This window comes from Lithobates pipiens, unplaced genomic scaffold (genome assembly GCF_037356315.1).
Source record: "Lithobates pipiens isolate NorthernLeopardFrog02 unplaced genomic scaffold, aLitPip1_a1.2 Scaffold_16, whole genome shotgun sequence".
NCBI lineage: Eukaryota > Metazoa > Chordata > Amphibia > Anura > Ranidae > Lithobates > Lithobates pipiens.
The window spans coordinates 377046262-377067610 of NW_027507748.1; the positions used below are offsets into that span (position 1 = coordinate 377046262).

At 41.1% G+C, this 21349-nt stretch overlaps 1 protein-coding gene across 4 annotated transcripts in view; it reads left to right on the forward strand.

Moving 5' to 3' along the window:
• POR (cytochrome p450 oxidoreductase) overlaps positions 1-21349 on the forward strand; it is a 203311-nt gene that overhangs the window by 148331 nt on the left and 33631 nt on the right. For all 4 annotated transcript variants that reach the window (XM_077482182.1, XM_077482183.1, XM_077482181.1 and 1 more), the window contains 9 exons: positions 1537-1585; positions 6076-6204; positions 15195-15344; positions 15680-15804; positions 15930-16019; positions 17157-17255; positions 17682-17798; positions 18712-18830; positions 20266-20447. In XM_077482182.1, coding sequence (XP_077338308.1) covers positions 1537-1585; positions 6076-6204; positions 15195-15344; positions 15680-15804; positions 15930-16019; positions 17157-17255; positions 17682-17798; positions 18712-18830; positions 20266-20447 — 1060 coding nt within the window. The remainder of the gene's footprint in view (positions 1-1536; positions 1586-6075; positions 6205-15194; positions 15345-15679; positions 15805-15929; positions 16020-17156; positions 17256-17681; positions 17799-18711; positions 18831-20265; positions 20448-21349) is intronic.

Here is a 21349-nt window from a genome sequence, read left to right on the forward strand (position 1 = left end):
CCTTCTTCTAGCAATATTAATACATCCCAAAAAGACTAACTTAAAAATTCTTAAAAAACCTGTATGAAAATACCCATAACTTTATAGAAAACTGGCATCAAAAATGCATCAGATGCATAGATGTGAACCTAGTCTAAGTTTAATCTTAGAACTCGGTGAGGAAGTTCCCATATGCAAAGGGTATTCTGTATTCTATGTCCTGATTCCATCGCTGACATACAGTTTGAACTTGATGTGTATCATTCATTCTAAAATTTTGTTGGGGTGGGTGGGGTTCCTTAAAGTGATTTGTGAAGTCTCGTGTGTGTGTGTGTGTGTTGTTTGTTATTTTTATAGGGGAATATATTTTTTTTTTTTTATACTTGCCTGTTCTGTTGCAGTGATTTTGCAAATAGCAGCCCAGATCCTCCTCTTCTTGGGTCCCTCTTCTGTAATCCTAGCCCCTCCCTCCTTTTCAGTGCCCCCACAGTAAGCAGCTTGCTATGGGGGCACCCGAGCTGAGTCACAGCTCCCTGTGTTTATTCAGACACGGTGCCCTGGCTCCACTCCCTCTCACCCTTGATTGGCTAGCTGACTTTGGCTGAGACACAGCAGCGGCGCCATTGGCTGCTGTCAATCAGAAGGGAGAATCATAGACAGCTGAGGCATTAGTGGACATCGCTGGACAGAGAGGGACCACCGATAAGTGATAGGGGGGCTGCTGAACACAGAAGGCGTTTTATCTTAATGCATAGGATGTATTAAAATAAAAAAAAACCTGCCTTTACAACCCCTTTAATGACATAAAGATAAATGGACAAATCTATGATTTGGATGTACAGTAGGTTTATGTTCAATTGTTTTCTGTTTTGGCTGCCAGAGTCCTAGACTGCACAAAAATTCTGTCTGTTTTTGATGGTTTCACTTGGAAACATGTACTTTTAATGCATGCATTTTTAAAAGCAAAATGCTGGAAATCAGCTTTTAAATGATGGTTGGAATTAAAGGGAGGTTACCTTCATTTTAACACTCTTCCTATTATATTGTAGTGATCTTGTTTTCCACTTGTTGTGAAGGTAGCTGTTTTCATGCAGAAGGTCCAGTGTGCAATTATGACATTGTCTATTATCCCAACCATGACACTACCTGCATAGAGTTTGCATGTTCTCCCTGTGTCTGTGTGGGTTTCCTCCCAAACTGGTAGGTTAATTGGCTCCTGTTTAGGTTGGCTCTAGTACGTGTACGTATGAATGTGAGTTGGGGACCTTAGATTGTAAGTTCCTTGAGGGCAGGGACTGATGTGAATGTATAAAATATATATGTAAATAGCTGCACAAATTGACAGTGCTATAGAAGTACGTGTAACAAATCTCTCATGTTGATTGGGGATCCAATCACATGTATTTACAAAGCATTCAGCTAATACAGGTTGGCATTCATGTATTTTACAATGTAGTAAATTCTGCATTTACTGATTTGCTGTACACAAGACTATAAACCTTTCTTTGTTATGTAACAAAAGTGGTAAAATTGTGCTTTTTTTTTTTTTTTCTATAGGGCAACCACTTCCAGGGAGAGCAGCTTTGTGGAAAAGATGAAAAAGACGGTGAGTTATAATTGTGTTGTTGTGATGGCTGTGGGAATGTATTTTATGCACATTGATCTACTTTCTCATATTTACGATGTACAGCGTAAGTAAAATACCTTTACTGGAAAGAAGTGGCTTGACTTCTCCTTCTCTCTCTGCAGCAGCTGAAAGCCAGTTGGAGGGAGCCGTACAGGGCATGGGTTCCAGTAATTGCCCCCCACAGAACACTGCCAGCTTCCCTCCTGCTGGCAGCTGCTGCTGGCACACAGGGGGATGTTTCAGGATGGAGAATGGGGAAGGGGCAGTAAATATGTCACTTTCCTTTCCTGAATGAGCACAGTGTGTGATCAGTACCAATCGCTCTTTGGAACAAAGAGAACCTGCTCCAAGTGTCTGTTTCCAATGATCTCTCCCCTCTACAGGTGTGTGTGCGGCTCAATATACAACCATATGCAAGAACAAAAACAGAAAAGTCTGGATGGCTGCACGCCAATGAAACTATTTCTTTCTTGTAATAAATCCATACAGCAAAGATAAAACCACCAACATGTTTCACCCCGTTATGGCAGGTGCTTATTCATAGCTAAGCTACCAATCACTCTTTGTATTCATTCATAAGTGATACATGGTACACTCTGTTTGCTATGCTTCAGTTTATGAATGAACAGGAGCCTCTGTACAGAGCCCTTTCTGTTCATCCGTTGTCCAGGGCAGCTGTGGCTGCAGAGAAAGGGACTGAAGGATTTATATAGATTGTCTCGTTTGGGGCTGTGCACCTACAGTACATCCACATGACTGCCAAATTAGAACCTGCATCTGTGTTTGTACAGCTGCTGCATCCCCATGGCGTAATATAGCCTGCCTACACACAGCTCCAACCAAATAAATCACTGATTTACAATGTACAGGCCACAGCACCTATGTGAAGGCCCCAAGGCCTAATTTACACACAGAACCTTATTTATTAACTTTTAATTTTTAGATTAAGCAGGAATGTTGGAAGTATTGTTATGTTTGTGTTTGCTAATAAAGATTTTAGTGTAAATATTGTTTTGATGTTTGGGGAGAGGTCCCTGTCAAGTTGGCTGTACGGGGCCCCATGATTTCTTACAGCAACTCTGGGCACGGCTACTACAGTGGTTTCTGCTGGCTTCTGGTTCCCAGACTCAGCAGCTGTCCGGCTACTTGGTGAACACAGGAGTTTGCTTCCTCAGTATGGGCACCTTTCAGAGAAGACGTTGCGATTTTTAATAAATGCAAAGTGTTGTTTTATTGGACAAGATAGATGGTGTCACTGCTCTGCATCTCCACCTCATTCAGGTAAAGAACGCTTTGCGTTTATAAAGAAAAATACCAAATATTTCTGAATGTTGCCCGTGTCAAACAAGCGACCACCTGTGTTCTCACACAGCAGGCTGGCTGCTTGGCAGGGGCCCTGGAAGCTAGCAGTGATCACTGTAGTAGGTGGTGTCTATTACAATTATTTCCATCTTTCACAAAAATTTGCCAGATATGACACATGCATAAGATGCATTAGTCTAAGGGAGACCACAATAACTAGCAGTGGATTTGCACAGAGCAGCCTAGATCCTCCTCTTCTCTGGTCCCTATGGGGGCACCCGAGCTGAGTCACCGCTCCCTGTGTCCATTCAGACACAGAGCCATGGCCCTGCCCCACCCCCTTTCTCTCATCATTGGCTGGCTGACTTTGACAGCAGCGGGAGCCAATGGCGCCTCGTTGCTGTCCCTGCCAATGAGAAGGGGAGTCCCAGGCAGCCAAGACACTCCTGTAACATTGCTGGATCTAGATGGGGCTCAAGTATTTGGGGGGGGGGGGTTGTTGGGGTATTTGGGGTTGTTGCATACAGAAGGCTTTTTATCTTAATGCATAGACCATATTAAGATAAAAACCTTCTGACTTTACAACCACTTTCAGTTTAAATTGGCAAAATACATAACAGATGCATACAATCAAAGGGGGCAGTTTGTTTTTTGTTTTTTTCCTTCCATAGCCACATGCTTATTAGAAAATGTTTGCATGCTGGGAGGACATAGGATTATCTACCCATGTTTTCAAGAAAATGAACTGGAAGACTTTGCGCACCTTTTTGTTTTGCTGTATTTAGCGACTTTAAAAGAATAAATTCACCTTTGGGAACATGTTACATGTTCCACCTGTTTTTAGGGTGGAACGTGTAACATGTTCTCAATGCTGCAGCCGCCGCCTGCTACGCATTTTCCCTGTGGCAGCAGTATGAGGAGAAGTTGCCTGTACTAGCCGTCACTTTTTAAAAAATGCGCGATCGTGTGGGGTTTCGCCTACACGCCCGTGTCATTCATACACAAAGCCCTGTGTATAAATGAACTACAAGCCCTGACATCCTTTGTGGCTATCCGCTCGTAGTTCTCAATGAACTACTGTAGTTCATTGAGTCTTCCTGTCAGAATGTATCGGCTTCCAAGCAGATAAACCGGCAGCTCTGCATGGCATCAGCTGATCGCTGGTGCAATGCTTTACAGGCTTCTGCAACAAAAAAATAAAAATCACTTAACTGAATTTATCAGTCTGCTGTTTGCCTGTAGGTCAGTTATAAGCAAGAAATGTTAAAAATAATGGGAATGATTACCTTTTTGCATTCTATTTATTTTGTGTATTGAAATGTGCCCAAAGGATATAAAATGTGTGTTATTAACACATAATTTTACATTTGTGTGGTGCTTTAGTAAGGGCCTGAACAGTGAGAGAGAAGTTAAAACAAACTATAAGGACCTTGCGAGCTACCCATTTTAAAAGTGACAAAATATATAAAAAAAAATATATACTAGACAAGTAATAATGATCGACAACTGCTAGCAGTGATCACGTCCCATAAAGTCATGTGAAAAGAATACAAATAGAAAACTACTGTGCTGCGCTAACATTAGTTCCAACAAATACATTTAAAGTGCCTACTTGATGATGATAATAATAATAATAAAAAACTGTGTTAAACTAACAAAAATTAAAATATATTCCAAAACTGGAGTTTTTTGAGTGCTGTGATTATAAATTCTGTGTCAAGTGTCCCATTCCACAGATGAAATGAATAACAAGAAAACTAATAAAAGTTAAATATATGATGGCACAAACGCGAATCATAAAGTGCTATAGTGCATATAACAGTGACGTTCTAATCAAACGCTGATCAGTTCAACATAATCTGTATATAGTCCTTATTAAAAGTATAATGGTGACTTCATAAAAACGTCAAAAACGTCAAAATAACATGTTGCAGTGTCCACACTCAGGTACTCCCCACCCTCAGGCAATGGCAGGTCACCTTAGAGCGTGTGACCTCGCAATTAAGTTTGGTCAAACACACATATGACCGAACTTGTTGGAACTAATGTTAGGAGATAGCGAGAGAGAAATTATTCTTAAAAGCTAAGTCCACCTTTTGCAGAAAAATAATAAAGGCACATATATTTGTAGGAGAAAAATGTAAATTTTTGTACATTTTGCAGAGCATTGCACCCATGTTCAGTGGATCGCAGCTGCAATGCCAAGCTCTTGCAGATTCTTGCTCCTGCTTGATGTCTGTACCAAGGTTATAAGCTTTCCATTGGAAAGCTGGAGGAAGTGTTTGAATAGGAGTGTGGTGGGCACTTGTATACCTTTTTGAGAAGTACAAGTTTGCTTGCCACAGTGGCAGATGGGACTCATAGTTTATTCATTCACAGATTTGTGTGAATGAATGAAGCGGTTGTGTGTGCAGAGCCCCAAACACAGCTGTGCTGCCAAAAGTGACAGTGGGTGCGGGAACAAGAACACACACATGCTGTCACAGCAGGGGTCTGGTTTTGGGGATGGGAAAGGTCTTATTTGCACCCTGTTACATGATACACCCTCAATACGGCCACGTGCCTTGGCTAAGTTATTTGAACAGCTCTCTTTCAATCACAGATTTTTTTTTTCTGCTGTTAAGCAGAGAATTCCGTGAGGTACTGTAGGTTCTACACCGCAGCCTACATTTCGCAACCCATTCATAAAAAAACAAAAATGCAGGCTGCGGTGTTAAGCCTGCAGTACTTTTGTGGGTAACCTAGAGGGTTATGGCACCATGCAAAGGCACTGTATCATAATTGCTACACTTGTCTCTGAAAAAAACCATTGTCTTCATACAGCACAAAGTGCAATTATGACAGGATCACCTGGTTTTATTTGCACGAAAGGTACAAGAACATTAAAGGATATTATTAACCATTATGGTTCGGATAGGGAAGTGGTTGCGGCAGTCCATTTAGAGAGAATTAGTTGTTCGGCAAAAAACAGCAATCCGCTGTTAAAATCAATAGGCTGAACCTATGAGAAGAGCATGTTTGATAAGAGTGCAGATTTATGTCAGTCATGCTGAAAAAAAAGCCCTCTTAACATGGGGGTGTAGTGTTTGACTTTGTTGCCTGTACCATATGGATTCAGTGTACTTCAAATACTAATAGAACTTTTTTTTTCCCCTCTTTGTATGTAGGGAAAAAACATAGTTGTATTTTATGGGTCTCAAACGGGAACAGGAGAGGAATTTGCCAATCGACTTGCAAAAGATGCTCACCGTTATGGCATGCGTGGTATGGCGGCTGACCCTGAAGAGTTTGAAATGGTGAGTTGCGTATCCCTTACCCAAGCACTGTGTGGTGTGTTTGCAAGTTACAATCATTACTAATGTAGCCACGATTTCTTGATTAGTAGTGCTGAACAGCATTTCCGTCACTGCCAGTCTATCAATCTGAGAACATAATGTATATTTATAATGATGTTTAGGAAGTGTGTCTAAAATGTGACCATTAAAAACTGGAACCACTAGACCAGGGGTCTCCAAACTTTTTAAACACAGGGCCAGTTTCTGTCCTTAAGACTTTTGGGGGGGTGGACTATGGCCAATACGTGTAGAAAAGGTCCTGATGTCAGTGGAAAAAAACATAATGCCCCATTGTTGGTATCAGTGGATGACATAGTGCCCGTAAGGCCAGATAAAAGCATACAAAGGGCCGTATCCCCCGGGTCGCAGTTTGGTGACCACTGTGCTAGACCATTAAGTTGCCCTAAATCTTTTGAGTACACCTTATTTTGCCTAAAATATATATTTAATACTCCTGTAGCTCTGCCTAAACCCTTTCACTGCCATGACCTTTTTTTTTTTTCTTCCCCCACATATTTAAAAAATCTTTTTCGGCTTCATATTTACTCCCCCTGAAATGTATTTTCTGAAAGCAGAGACCCTGAATAATAAAATGGCAGTGGTTCCAGATTTTGTTATCACACAGACTTTGTGCAGCAGTTTATCAAGCACAACATTTCGGTAAAAAAATACACTAATGTTAATTTTATGATGCACAAATGCAATATATTACCCAATGTTTTGGTAAAATCTAAAAGTAGATACCCAGCATGTCAAATGTTAAAATTGTGTGCGTCTGAAACCGTGACAAATTTCGGTACCCTAAAGTTTCCATAGGTGATGCTTTAGGCACCCCAGCGCATGTGTTTCCGTTAGTATGTCTTGGGGGGGGGGGGGCTGAGGTTCTTCGATATAAGATCGGAGACAACAGTAAGAGGTCTGCCATTTTGTGAAAGCATGGCAATGTAACTTGCAATTTTTATCTCCATTTTCAAAGAATTCCTGTATATAATGGTCAGTTCTAATCATTTCAGCCACGTATAAATGTAACATCTTTTTGGCTAACATTCATAATTATAGGATAGGAGGCATATGCCTCAGCCCAAATGTCTTCTGCTTCGTACAGATGTTGAGTGGGAGATGCCTGTTCTGATCTAATCACTTTCTGCAGTGATTTATATTTTCATTGAATGTATGCCTTGAGGGCATCCCATAGTAGGTCACGGGAGTTGGATGTCTCATTAGGGTCTGGGATGTGGTGGTAAGTCGTAGACTGAACTATATGGAGGATTTGGTCAGGGGTTTCTGGTAAAGCTCAGTTTCCACCAAAAAAGAAGACGGAGACGGGAGAGCCCTTATAGTGTAAGAGATTGAATTAGAAACAAGGATGCAATGGTTCCACAATAGAAGGAAAAAAGGTCAAAATGAACTTACAACTGTTGAGGCTGTGGTCACCCCGCTGGGGGGGGGGGGGGCACACAGCCATCCTAGTGCACAGGATGTGTGCAGGGTCCCTTTTAATGACTTGAGCATTCCCACGCTGGGTACTCTGTGTGGGTTCTCAGATGGGTGAACAAGATGGTCAGTAAGCGCATATCGGTTGGTCCTGGGCATAGATCTCCCAACCTCACCAAAATGCAGTGCTCTCCCCCCACCTCCTCAATGCCGCTAATTTCCTCAAACAAGTACACCGGAAAAGCCTGTGCATTCCAAGCGAGCTTGAATGGGTTGGGAAAGTGAAGGGAGGTCATGGAGGCTGAGGACTAGACTGGCAGAAGACACTTAAGAACGATTTAAACTTACCTGGGCAGCCTGGAAAGACCACGTACATGACACAATCCCAGTTTCATTTCGCTTAAGCCCCATACACACTATCAGATTTTCTGCTGATTTGTCTTCAGATTTCCCAAAACCATGTAGTGGAAGGGCCTGCCTGATTGCATACAAATTGAAACTCCTAAGGTTTCAGCTCATATTATGATTTTGGTAAATCTGTAGGCTAAAATCAGCAGAAAATCTGATAGTGTGTATTGGGCTTTAGACATTGCTTTATTGGCCTTGGCAGATCCTTCTTTTCAGAGACTTGTCCAAACGAACCAACACCCAAGGGTTGACAGCCTTACATAGGTTGCGTCTAATCAGCCAACGAACCAGGTGAGAATTTTTTTTGTACCTTTTTTTTTGGTACATTTTCATTTTCATTTTTTCTATTGAAATCTGAGCGGTTACCTAATTCATGGTATCTCAAGATATGTTACAAATGCACTTTGAGCTATGTATGCATTACCTATTGACTTAGCTGTGATTGGGATCTCCCCACTCTCATCGTATTTAGGTGGGAGGTTTGCCCACATGGCCAGAAAGTCTAAGACAAGGGAGGTACCCCTGTTAATATAATATGTTGATATGTCTCACTGTTTCTACTATTGTTTTCATTAGGACCATGACAGCTGTATCCTCATTCTCCCACCCCCCCTTTTTTTTTTCTCTTTTTCCTCCCCCCCCCCCCCCCCCCTTTTATGTTCCCTTTGTTGTAATGTCAAAAGTAAACTAAATGAAAATTATATAACAAAAAAAATAAGTGCGCTCTCTACCATAAAGGTCGGTGGAATATTGCCAAGGCCCATTAAGGTAATTAGAAGGGTCTCAGCGGGTTAAGGCCCCTCTGCCCGAAATTGTTGCAGCTGAGCCTGTTTTCAGTATCTGTTGATTTTTCTTGTAGGACTTTTACTTGACATTGCAGAACTCACAGTTCAGTTGAGTCAGCTTTAACAATATCTTCCACCTGGAGGATGCGACCTTTCCTTTTAGTCAAGCGTGATCTAAACTTTTCAAGGTAGTTTCTTTACCATACATGGAAAGCAAGTCTATCTTTGCTGTAGGTGGTTCTTCACTGGTGGTGATGGCTGTGTGGGATATCTGCCATGATCATCCCCTGGGGCTTTCTGCATGCCCACTGACCTTCTTCTACATACAGTCAGAGTCTCCAAGATGGCCGCTGCAGGAAGAACCCACTGGGGGTGTGGATGGGTTTTGGCTTGCTGGGAGATGGTAGGAGGACGTCTGTTAAGTACACCGCAGGAAACCGGTCCCCACTGTATGTGAGCACAGCTATAGTGACCCAGCCAAAGTTAGGATAATAAAAGGGTCAATGTGGAAGCAGAGCTCACATCTCGGCCACTCCCCAATAGGTTATATTTAGATATATAAATGCAGCCATTTAAAACTATAGAAACACTTTTACACTACCTAACCTGTGCATTCTGGAATTTTATATTTTAATTGGAAATTGCTGTTCTTGGATTGTGCTTTAATTTGTAAAGTAATCTTACCATTCAGTTTCCTAAAGTGAATGTATGTCATTCTAAGGCTTTAATACACTGGGGCTTACAGCAGAAAAGTTACATGCAGGTAGCTGCTGCCCATATGTTCAGTGCTATTGGCAGTCTTATTTATGCTCCGTATTGCAGTGTCAGAAACCATGAATCTGGCTGAGACAAAAGTACAGTTAATCACACTTGTTTTTTAAAAATTCTTTTTTTATTTAGTTTTATACAATACATGTTATAGCAAGCCACACGTTGTGGGCAACAACCGGCCACAAACTTACTGGTACAGAAAACAGTACAACATAAAAGGTATCACATAAACTTGTGATTTATCCCGCCTAAATTTGCCCAGATAGGTACACGAACATTCCTACCTCCAGCCGCAGGCAGTCTACCATAACACAAGGATACAGTTCTGCAACTTCCCATATGATCTAGCAGATATCCTCCATGGAGTGGCGACGTTCTCCCCCTCCACTGCCCCCCCCTGCCCCCTAGTGACATGGTTCAATTAAGGAGAGTTGCCCATCCCCAAATATGCAGTGTGCCAGTTCTTCAACAACTTACTAATTTGTAGACCTTCAAGACAATCTCCTCTCCGAGTTACTATGCCTACCAAGGATCCTGGTCTATGTTCTAGTGTGATTAATCTGATGCCATGTCCATGAAAGCCATCCACCCCCCCCCCCCCCCCCCCGAACCTCAAATTTGTTCAGAGCCCCTCTGCTCAAGTATGTAGCCTTGTAAATGGGTACTTCCTTGTTGACCAATGTTTTCCAAGACTCCAAAGAGTCGGTGACAGAGCTCTTCCATGAAAGGATAATGCGCTTTTTAGCATAAAACAGCAACAGGATAAGAGGGGTCCGACTTGCCAGAGGCTCCACTAAGTATAGAAGAGACACCTCAGTGGACACAGAGATAGAGATTGAAGTGACCTATCTTATATGGCTTGCCAATAAGCTTTAATTGATGGACATTCCCAGAAAATATGCATAAAATTAGCTAAGGGTGCAGCGCATCTCCAGCACAGGGAGTGCTGGGTTCTAAACATCTTTGCCAGTCTAGCCAGGGTGAGGTAGGTTCTGTGTAAGAACTTGTAGTGGATCAATCTACCTCTGCTAGATACTAAATACTGGAATGCAGTCCCCCACATATCGTCCCAATCGTCTCTGTCCAGTTCTGGGGGCTATGGCCTTCCAAGCTCTCCTGCAAGGCCCCAAAGGGGGTTGTTTCATGGAATAAATCTTTATATAAGCAAGAAACTGTTTTTTGCAGTGATTCACTGCGGGTCAGTAGCTCTAGGTCAAGGAGCTCCCTACCAAATTGTTAGCAAAAAGCATGACTCAATTGAATGTACCTGAAGAAATGTGAGTTTGGCAAATAATATTTTAGTTTTAATTCATCAAATGACAATAAAGTACTGTTTGATACAATGTGGAGCAAGATTTTAATACCATATTTGGTCCATACCACTGGATCCAGGTAACTGAAGAAGTGGGTTAAATTGGGGTTCCTCCACAGCAAGGTTTTAAGAGAAAGTCTGGTTGGGTTAGGCGTTCGCCCTCCCTGGGCCAAGACCCATGCCTTCGTCACTGAGTGCATGGAGGATGTCGGTGGGTATGGGGCTTTTAGACCCCTGTATACCAAATGAGACAGTGCCTCATAGGAGCCCACACAGGCCGCTTCCAGGGATACAGAGGCATCATCAGGAGTAGTCAGCCAGCGGTGGGCCACCGTCAACTGTCCAGCCAGGAAGTATTTGTGGAAGTTAGGAACCACAAGGCCCCCTCCCCCCAAGGCTGGTTTAGTATTGCTAATTTGAGACTGGGGATTTCTCCCTGCCACAAAAAGGAGATCATGGCATCTATTGATTTAAAGATGGACTTGGGGATCCAAACCGGGGAGTTCCTAAGGTTGTACAATAGAAGGGGTCGAATTTTCATTTCTATCAAGTTTATCTTCCCAATGAGAGACAGAGGGAGGTTTTTCCAGGCCTGAAACTTCTTGGTCATTATAACAAGCAGCGGGAAAACATTGAGATGATTGATGTCAGACACTGAGTTAGTAATCTGTAGTCCTAAGTATTTGATTCGGGACACCCATTGGAGGGGGGTGGTGGGGTCAGCTTGTTCGGGGATAGGATGGGAGTGCAATGGGAGTATTTTGGATTTAGGCCAGTTGACCCTGAGCCCAGAGACCAATGTGAATCTGTCTAAGAGTGCCAACGCAGCCTGTAGAGAAGGTCTGGCGTCACTGACAAACAGAACAGAAGTTGTCCGCATAAAGTGCTGTGGTTTCAGTTAGGGTGCCTACCTTAATGCCCTGGATTCTGGGGGGGGGGGGGAGTCAATGCAATTGCCAAGGGCTTCATTACCAATGCAAAAAGACCAGGGGAAAGGGGGCACCCCTGGACACTGAAAGTCTCCGACACATACAGCAACCACCACCACTCTGACTACAAAATTAAAATGTATAAATGCTCACACCTGGTGCTATTTCTGATGTGACTTTGCACACAGAATCGCATTACAGGGTTACAGTGTTCGTTCACATCAATCTGACTCTGCATGGAGCGGTTTTGGAAACGGAAACGGTTCCTGTACTACTTTGATGTGATTCCAGTTTGTCTTTGACCCCATAGACTTTAATAAAAATGTACAGAAATCAAACGTACGTTCAATTCTGATGGGATTTGGAAAGAGATTTATTTTCTTATTTAAATTTTTTTAACACTCAAGATCCCTCCCTGGCAAATCCTTGGTCCTTAAAAAGTATTAGTACCCCGAAGACATAAAATCATGTTGGATCAAAATTAGTCTGTATATGCAGTAAAGCATGCCTGTTATATTCTTTGTAGCCTAAGGGGTTAATTCTCTACATTGTGTAAAAGGCGGTTTGATCCTGTCTTCTCTGATCCTTCCCTTCTTCCACCGTCTGCAGTACATCATCTCCTGATAGAACAGAGCCCTGTGGGCAAAGTGCATGTGCTCAGTTTGGTGTGTATTGCTATAGATATTTTTTTTTTCTTGGGAGGGTGCATGTGATTAGCACAGGGCCAATCAGCACTGTCCAGACAGAGTTGGGGGTCCTGCAGCCTTATAGGACAGTCAGAGTAGAATGAAAACTCCTCCTACAAGCTTTAACCAGACACTGATAGATGTCACAAGACTGCTCTAACTGCTGATGAGAAAAGGTATTTAGCATAGTTTATATTTACTAAAACTATTGCATTTCCATGTTCTGTGTACTGTAGGAGACCAGATATAGGGAATGCAGGGTCCTGGGTTTAGTAACACTTTGAGAGAATACAATTTACAGACTTCATGGTCCATTATGCCGCAAACTCTGGGTCCCCGTTACAGAAGCTATATCTTTGCAAGAGGGACGTTTCATCGGGATGAGCCCTTCTGGTGATCATTCCTGTGCTATAACTACAATTCCTGGCATCTGTTATTCTAATAAATGGGTATAGAGAGTATGTGGGTAAACGCTAGTCAATGTGTATCTGCCTTGAAGAGCTCCTTGCATCCAGAAGGCTGGGTGGGAAACATGCTTGTGGGTTTCACGTGTGTGTGTGTGTGTGTCAGCAGACTCTAAGGCTGGATTCACACCTATGCATTTTTAGCGCATTTTGCAGATTTGCGCAACAGAACGTGTTCCATAGGAAACCATGGTAAATGGACTGTAGTACAATTCTGCAAAAAGCGCTAAAAATGCCTAGTTGTGAATCCAGCCTAAGTTAGGCCTGTGTGGACAGGCAAACAAAGCATGCATGCAGGTTAGAGCTCCACAATTAATCGGGATCTCGATTCACCCCCCAAGATCCCTCTTGCAGAGGTTACTGATTCTTTCATATAAACAAGTGGAGAAACTATCTGCTCACTCAGCTGTCAAAAGAGAGCATCCAGGCACTCTGTTAAGTTTTTAACTTGCAACATTGTAACTAAGCTTCCTTCTTAGATAGAATTTCTGTGTAAATAATCTGGGCAGTCTGCCAAGTTTGTGTAAATGCAGGAAGTTTAACCACTTAAAGTCAAAATCTTTTTCTGACTCTTCTTTCTTAAGTTAAAATCAATATTTTTTGCTAGAAAATTACTTGGAACCCATATACATACATATATATATATATATATATATATATATATATATATATATATATATATATATATATATATATATTTTAGCAGAGACCCTAGGGAATAAAATGGCAATTGCTGCAATATTTTATTGCACACTGTATTTGCCCGGCGGTCTTTCAAATGCATTTTTTTGGGGAAAAAATACACTTCAATGAATTAAAAAAAAAATTATGAAACCGTAAAGTTAGCCCAATTTTTTTTTTTTGTGAAAGATGATGTTACTCCACGAGAATCACGAGAGAATCATGATCTATCTTCTTCTAAGCAAAAAAATTGTGATTCTCATTTTAGCCAGAATCGTGCAGCTCTAAGATTGCAGGTGCATTTATCTTTCATTTGACATGGTTCTGACCTCTTACCCAGAGATTTTTTGAGCCACTTGTATCCTAATTACCTTGCATGGGTAGAAGCTGTTCTGAGGTGAACTAATGTCTATGTAGCAAAGTCTCTAATTTAGTGTCATCACATGGAGATGGCAATGATTGTATCTGTTTAGCATGGGGAACTTGATTTCAAATCTCATTATAATTGTAAAAAGTATAAGTGACTAGCTAATGTTACATGAGTTTAAATATGTCAAAATGTACTTGGTGTTGTATTGTTATCCCATCTGTGTGTGTGTTGTATTTGGTGGTTGCTGTTCTATTTTTCATGTTATTAAATAAAACAGACTATTATATTCTATCCTAAATATCAGTTGAGTACTGATGCGTTTTGTAGCTTGTGTTCTTTATGTGTTCTTTCAAATCATGATCACTATTGTGTCCTTTGCTAGAACTTAGCAACTGTAGAGCCCTTTGTGTAGAGATTTTTATTTTGTCACTCGCCGCATATTTAATCAATTAGGGCATTCCTCATGAGGAAAACAGGACTATGCATGCAAGGAACCGGCATAATTAATACCAGGCTTCTTCTACTGCCATCACTCTGACTGCCTTCTTTACCATGAGAAAGGTAACTAGACAATGAGAGGCAGTCTAGAGAGACAGTCCCATTTGTCACTGACAGCATTTTAACTTGTGAAATGCGAGAAGTGCCATTAGCATTATAGCATTAGTGGATGAGTTTTTCATGCTTTTAAGGGTCCCAGGAATCCAATATCCTAACTCATGCAAATAGGGCTGTTATATTGAAAATACAAACTTGCTGTGTGCCCAACCATCTGTTGTACAGTGCTGGCAAATGATCACATGGGGTGCTATTTTATAAAAGTTAATGTTTAGGTTGCTTGGTATTAAAGTGGTGTGTGTGTGTATACTGTGTTTGTGTAGTTGTATATGTATGTATGTGTATGTATGTGTGTGTATATATATATATATATATATATATATATATATATATATATATATATATGTATGTATGTATGTATATGTGTGTGTGTGTGTGTGTGTAGATAGAGATACATTCACACAGTGAGTGTATCTCTAGGTATATAGTTTTACCATGTATAATTTTGTATGTTATTTTAAGTTTTATATATAATCAACATATTGCCATTCTGTAGGCTGATCTGAGCCGTCTTACCGAAATAGAAAACTCCCTTGCCGTATTCTGCATGGCCACCTATGGTGAAGGGGACCCTACAGACAATGCTCAGGATTTTTATGACTGGTTACAAGAAGCAGATGTTGATCTTTCCGGTCTTAAGTTTGCTGTAAGTGCTAAATTAATAATTGCAGTTTATTCCTTACTGTGAATGTTAAACTTTATTAATAGTTCTATATGTATTACCAATATGGTATATCAGGATTAATTTTGGATCTATTTACTATTAGAAGTCGCCTATTTTCAAGTAAATTGTGTGCCTCCTTCTTGCAAATATGCCCACTGCTTCTACATCATGCATGCATGCATGCATATAGAGCAACATACATTTACACATACACAATAATTTATGAATTAACAGGTCGCTGGAAGTTGAATTAACATGAACATGTAACCAACTATTATTTAAATGTCTTCAGAATATTTTCTTGTTGTTTTGTTAAGGTGTTTGGTCTGGGTAACAAGACATATGAGCACTTTAATGCTATGGGCAAATATGTGGACAAACGGTTAGAGGAGTTGGGAGCCGAGAAAATCTTTGAGCTGGGCATGGGAGATGATGATGGCAAGTAAGTAGAAGAGATTGGCGAGCAGATGGAAGATATGAATGTATTGATCAGATAATAAATAAAAAAATAAAAACACTCAATGCAGTTTATTTTTATTTGGCCTAACTGTTCCCTTTGTTGCTCAGCTTGGAAGAGGATTTTATCACATGGCGTGAGCAGTTTTGGCCTGCAGTATGTGAACACTTTGGTGTGGAAGCTACTGGCGATGAGACCAGGTATGTTGTAATTTAAATTCTTGTTCAATTCAGTGACCTTGTTAATGCTAGGTATACACATGAAGTTTTTTTTTTTTTTTTTTTTGTTTCAACCCAGCGGGCTGAACGGGAAAAAAAAACTGAGAGGTCGTGGTACTAACTAAGCGATGTTGGTGTGGCGTTATCTTCTGCTAAGCTATTGTATTCTAACAGAAGACACTAATCAGCACTTGCAGCCATTGGCTGATCGGATGCTGGTTTTCCAGCATGATCATTTGACAGAAGTCGTTCATTAGACCGTCTTCTCTCAGACAGGCTGCTGTACACACTGTGTCAATATCGGCCTGTATCTGTTGAACTGGCCGATATTTGGCCCTTGTGTTCCAGATTTTAAACAAAACTTCCACACCTTATTTAGTAGCTTCTGTGATAAATAATTAGTAGTCAGACAGTTGACACCTGTGACTTAACACAGATTTCATTACTGTTCTATTAGGTCACTTCTTAGAAAAAGTATTTAGTTAAAGTGGAGTTCCATCCAAAAAAAATCGTTAATGTGCATGAAAAAAAAAAAAACATTTGGAGAATTTTATTTTTTACTCACCTCTTTAATGCCTGTTGCTAGGGGGTCCCTCTATAATCTGCCTCCTCCAGCTCCTGGGCTCCTGACGTCCCTTCCCTCAGCACAGGAAGGGAGATCAGCTCTCCCCTTCCCTCTAGGCAATCATCTGGGACACGTGGTTGCACGGCCATTCGTGGCGCGGCTCACTCATGCGCAATGGGTGCTTACAGTTAAAATGCCGGCGCCGCCGACCGGAGGGGGAGACTAGCGGGGCTTTGATCCCCCGCATCACTGGACCCTGGGATAGGCAAGTGTCCGATTATTAAAAGTCAGCAGCTGCAGTATTTGTAGCTGCTGACTTTTAAAAAAAATTTTTTTTTTTTGTGGGAACTCCACTTTAAGTAACTTTTATCATACGGCATATACTAAAAAGTATTTTATAGCTACACTTAAGAAAGCGGCTTGAGTCAGCAACTAATGTACCAGTAGGAAGAAATGTTCAAATTAACCGGACAGATATTGAATCTCTTAATGTCTTTTACCTCTGGTAGAAGTATTGCATTCAGTGACCATATATGTTTTTAATATTCTTGCAGCATTCGTCAGTATGAACTAGTGGTGCACACTGATGAGAATATGAACAAAGTCTACACAGGAGAAATGGGCCGTCTTAAGAGCTATGAAACACAGAAACCGTAAGTGAAGCTCACTTTTTTTTTTTTTCCTGCCTGATGAATCACAATAGAAAAAGTTGTCTAATTATTCCAGAGCAGTAGCTTGTTTTTGGCTTGGCAACACTGGACTCTGCATGCCTGTCCGTATGTCTAAGGCCAGGTTTACACTATTGCTTTGTGGTAATGCAGTGCCCTTAATCCTTAATGGTACTCCAGTGCACCTGGCGAAACACATTACCGTGTGCTGTGATGGGCTGCATTACAAAAATAGTGGATGCACCCTTTTAGTGCATTAGGCAGCTGATTCAAATGACTGCACTGCTTTGAAAGACTGATTAACGCACATTAACTTACTGCAACAGTGCGATTCCAGCCATAAAAGCTAAAATCTGCTATTGCAGTACATGGGGAAATATACCGTGTGTGATAATTTTCTGTACCCTGCAGACCATTTGATGCTAAAAATCCATACCTGGCTGACGTAACCGCAAACCGTAAGCTAAACCAGGGGGGAGAGCGCCACTTGATGCACCTTGAGCTGGATATAAATGGATCAAAGATAAGGTATTCTGCCATCTGTTATTTTTTATTATCTATATTTACACCCTGCTTACCCAGCTGTTAAAATGAACAAGTCATTTATTTAACCCCAAAAAAATGTGGTCATGCAGTTATAGACAGAAGCTGTTTACAGTAGGTGAAGGATGTAATTATTCTTAAGCTGGCAACACATAATGCAATCTCTTTTGGCTCTAGCAACACCAATAGAATGCGAGTATCTGCTTTATTTCATGTCAGTCAAATTATTTGTTTAGGTAGACATTTGCATTGCATAGTTTTTGTTAAATCTAAAAAAAGTAAATGGATCACTTAATATCAATTATGGTTAACATTGGCGAGTATGAACTATTAAAAAAAAACTTTTCAACAACTACTCATTAGGGCATGCAACAATTCAACTAAGGAAATCTAAACCTTTTTACTAAATGTGTTCAAATAGGACATCTAACATCTAGGCCGTTGCTAGATGCCTCCTCACTTCCTGTCTGAAATGCCCTTAGAAGAAATGGTTGTTGCCAGTGTCACTGGGACAAGAAAGCACCAATGCCAATTCATATATTAGCAGAAGTTTTACCTCTTCCTTACTGTCTACTGTAAATGTATTTTGCCTCTGACGGCATTTTATCACTTGCATTCCTGAAAAGAAGTGAGGGGAAATTTCCCCATTAGGAACTAAAATGTCCAGAACACCTGGTAGAGAACCCTTCCCTGCTCATTTTAATTGGAAAACATTTTGGCTGGGTTTGGGGTATAATTAAATTGAGCAGTATTATGTCCTTTTATCTGTTATCCCTACATTTTCTGTGTGATCTGCCATTCTGCAGCTTTATTTTTATAAAGTAAAATCCCTTACCTATAAATTACATTTTCTTTCTAGTGACCTTTTTTGTCCTTCTTTTCTTTTTAATTTCTGTAGGTATGAGTCAGGTGATCACGTTGCAGTTTATCCAGCAAATGACTCCTCTATAGTCAACAAGCTGGGAGAGATTCTGAGCGCAGACCTTGACACTGTCATATCTTTGAACAATCTGGATGGTAAGTTCTTCCAAGCATTTGTGCATTTCAGGTAAACTTTGTCCCTGTGCTCATACAATTTGCTGTGTAAGCAGTAAAGAGTGACACAACTCTCTGATAAATAGTGTCATGCAATGTGCCCTGTTCTGACCTAAGAAGGGTACAGATGTGTTTTATTTAATTTAATGGTGAGTAGTATGCTATATTGTACATTAAAATGAAAGACACGTTGACATTCCAAGATCTTTACAATTTACACAGTCATTTAAATGGGGTTCTTAACCACTTCAGCCCCGGAAGAATTTACCCCCTCCCTGGCTGGGCCATTTTTTTGCAATACGGCACTGCGTCGCTTTAACTGACAATTGCGAGGTCATGTGACGCTGTAGCCAAACAAAATTAACGTCCTTATTTCTCCACAAATAGAACTTTCTTTTGATCATATCTGCAGTTTTTATTTTTTGCACTATAAACAAAAAAGAGCAAAAATGTAACTTTTTGCTATAGTAAATATCCCAGTTTAAAATAAAAAAAATTTTCCTCAGTTTAGGCCGATATGTATTTTATACATAGTTTTGGTAAAAAAAAAAACTCAATAAGCGCATATTGATTGGTTTGCACAAAAGTTATAGCGCCTACAAAATAGGTTATTGATTTATTAGTAGTGACGGAGATCTGCTAATTTTTTTATCATGACTGCAACATTGCGGTGGACAACTTGGACACTTTTGACACTTTTTTGAAACCATTGACATTTATACAGCGATCAGAGCTATAAATATGAACTGATTACTGTGTAAATGTCACTGGCAGGGAAGGGGTTAACACTAGGGGGTGATCAAGGGATAAATTGTGTTCCCTTATTGTGTGGGGATGGGACTGACTGGGGGAGGAGACTGATCGGTTTTCCTATATACTAGGAACACACGATCTGTCTCCTCTCTTTACACACACAGATCCCTGCTCCTGCTCTTTCACAAGTGATCGCTGGTGCCCAGCGAACATAGCGGCCGCCGGGCAAGCACATTGGAGCCCAATTTGATCCAGCGATGTGCATTGGCTCCAGCTGCTGTCAATCAAATCCTGTGACACGGGGGCAGGGCCTAGTCCCGCTGCCTGTGGCAATGGATGCAGCAGCGGGACTCGCGATCGAGCCTGCATGGGTACCCCTAGGGAAAGCGGCTTTCCGTGGGGGCACCAGATTAAGAGGAAGTCTGGAGAGCTGGTGGGGGACTCCAGAAGAGGAAGATCAGGGCTGCTCTGTGCAGGTAAGTATAGACATGTTTGTTTGATTTTTAAAAAAGGTGGAAGGTTTACAACCACTGTAAGAATGTTATGTAAGATTCCAAATAGAGGAATTACCAGCAAGTCAAATTAGTTGTATTACGCAAGAGATAAGTTCTGTATATCGCTACCCGTAATGAATAGCTGAATATACCATTCTTTTTTTTTACAGAGGAATCCAACAAGAAGCATCCTTTCCCTTGTCCTACCACATACCGCACAGCTCTCACTTACTATCTGGATATTACCAATCCTCCCCGCACCAATGTTCTGTATGAACTTGCACAATATGCCACAGATCAGAAAGAGCAGGAGAACCTGCGGAAGATGGCTTCATCTGCAGCTGAAGGCAAGGTAAGCTGCATGCGGAATTTATGGTGCTTAAGCATAGCTAAACTCCTTTTTTTAAAACCCCGTAAAAAGAAAAGTACAGCACGTGCTGGAATTGTTTTATGGATGGGTTTACTTCCACTTCCAGGCTGTGTGTTTACTTTAACCTAGAGGTCTTTCCATTGCTTGGCCTAGCATTCACTGACTGTATACTTATGCACATGCAGCATTGTCACTCTGCTGCCTACATGTATTATAGACTAAGCATACAGTAGAACTATAGGCAAAACATATTTTTTTTCATTTTGGATAGAGTAAGAGAGGGTTATAACCCCTGTCAGATCCCCCCCCCCCCCCCCCCCCGCCATTATTGTCACATTGCAAAGATTTTGTTTCAATTTTTTTTCTTTTTCAAACAAGAGGGGAAATCCCTACAAATTAAGGGAATTCCTTGGGACTCCCCAGGTCACCAGTTCTAGTGTCCCCATTGGAAGATTTCCCCGTTGTTACTTGTCTGAGGACAACCCAAAATTTGGGATTTTTTTACTTTCATTTTCAATGATAATGGTAAACAAGACAAATAGAGAAGGTGAATCTCTTTAAGGGGGGCACAAACAGCAGCGCAAACTGACCGATGTTCCAATCCCTCTCCACTTTTGCCTTTAGCTATACTTTAAGCAGTTGTTGGCCCACGTCATCAGTTGGTGATGTGCATCTGCATGTAGTACAATGGTGCATAAACAGAAAACAGCTGGAAGAAGAGCCGTGCAAAGCGTGGAATAAAGATCAAAGTGATTGTAAAGTCTGTTTTTTTTTTTATAGCAAACATGTCATACTTGCCTGCACTGCACAGTGGATTTGCACAGGGCAGCCTTGATCCTCCTCTTCCTGGGTCCCTCCTCTGTGCTCCTGCCCCCTCCCCCCCT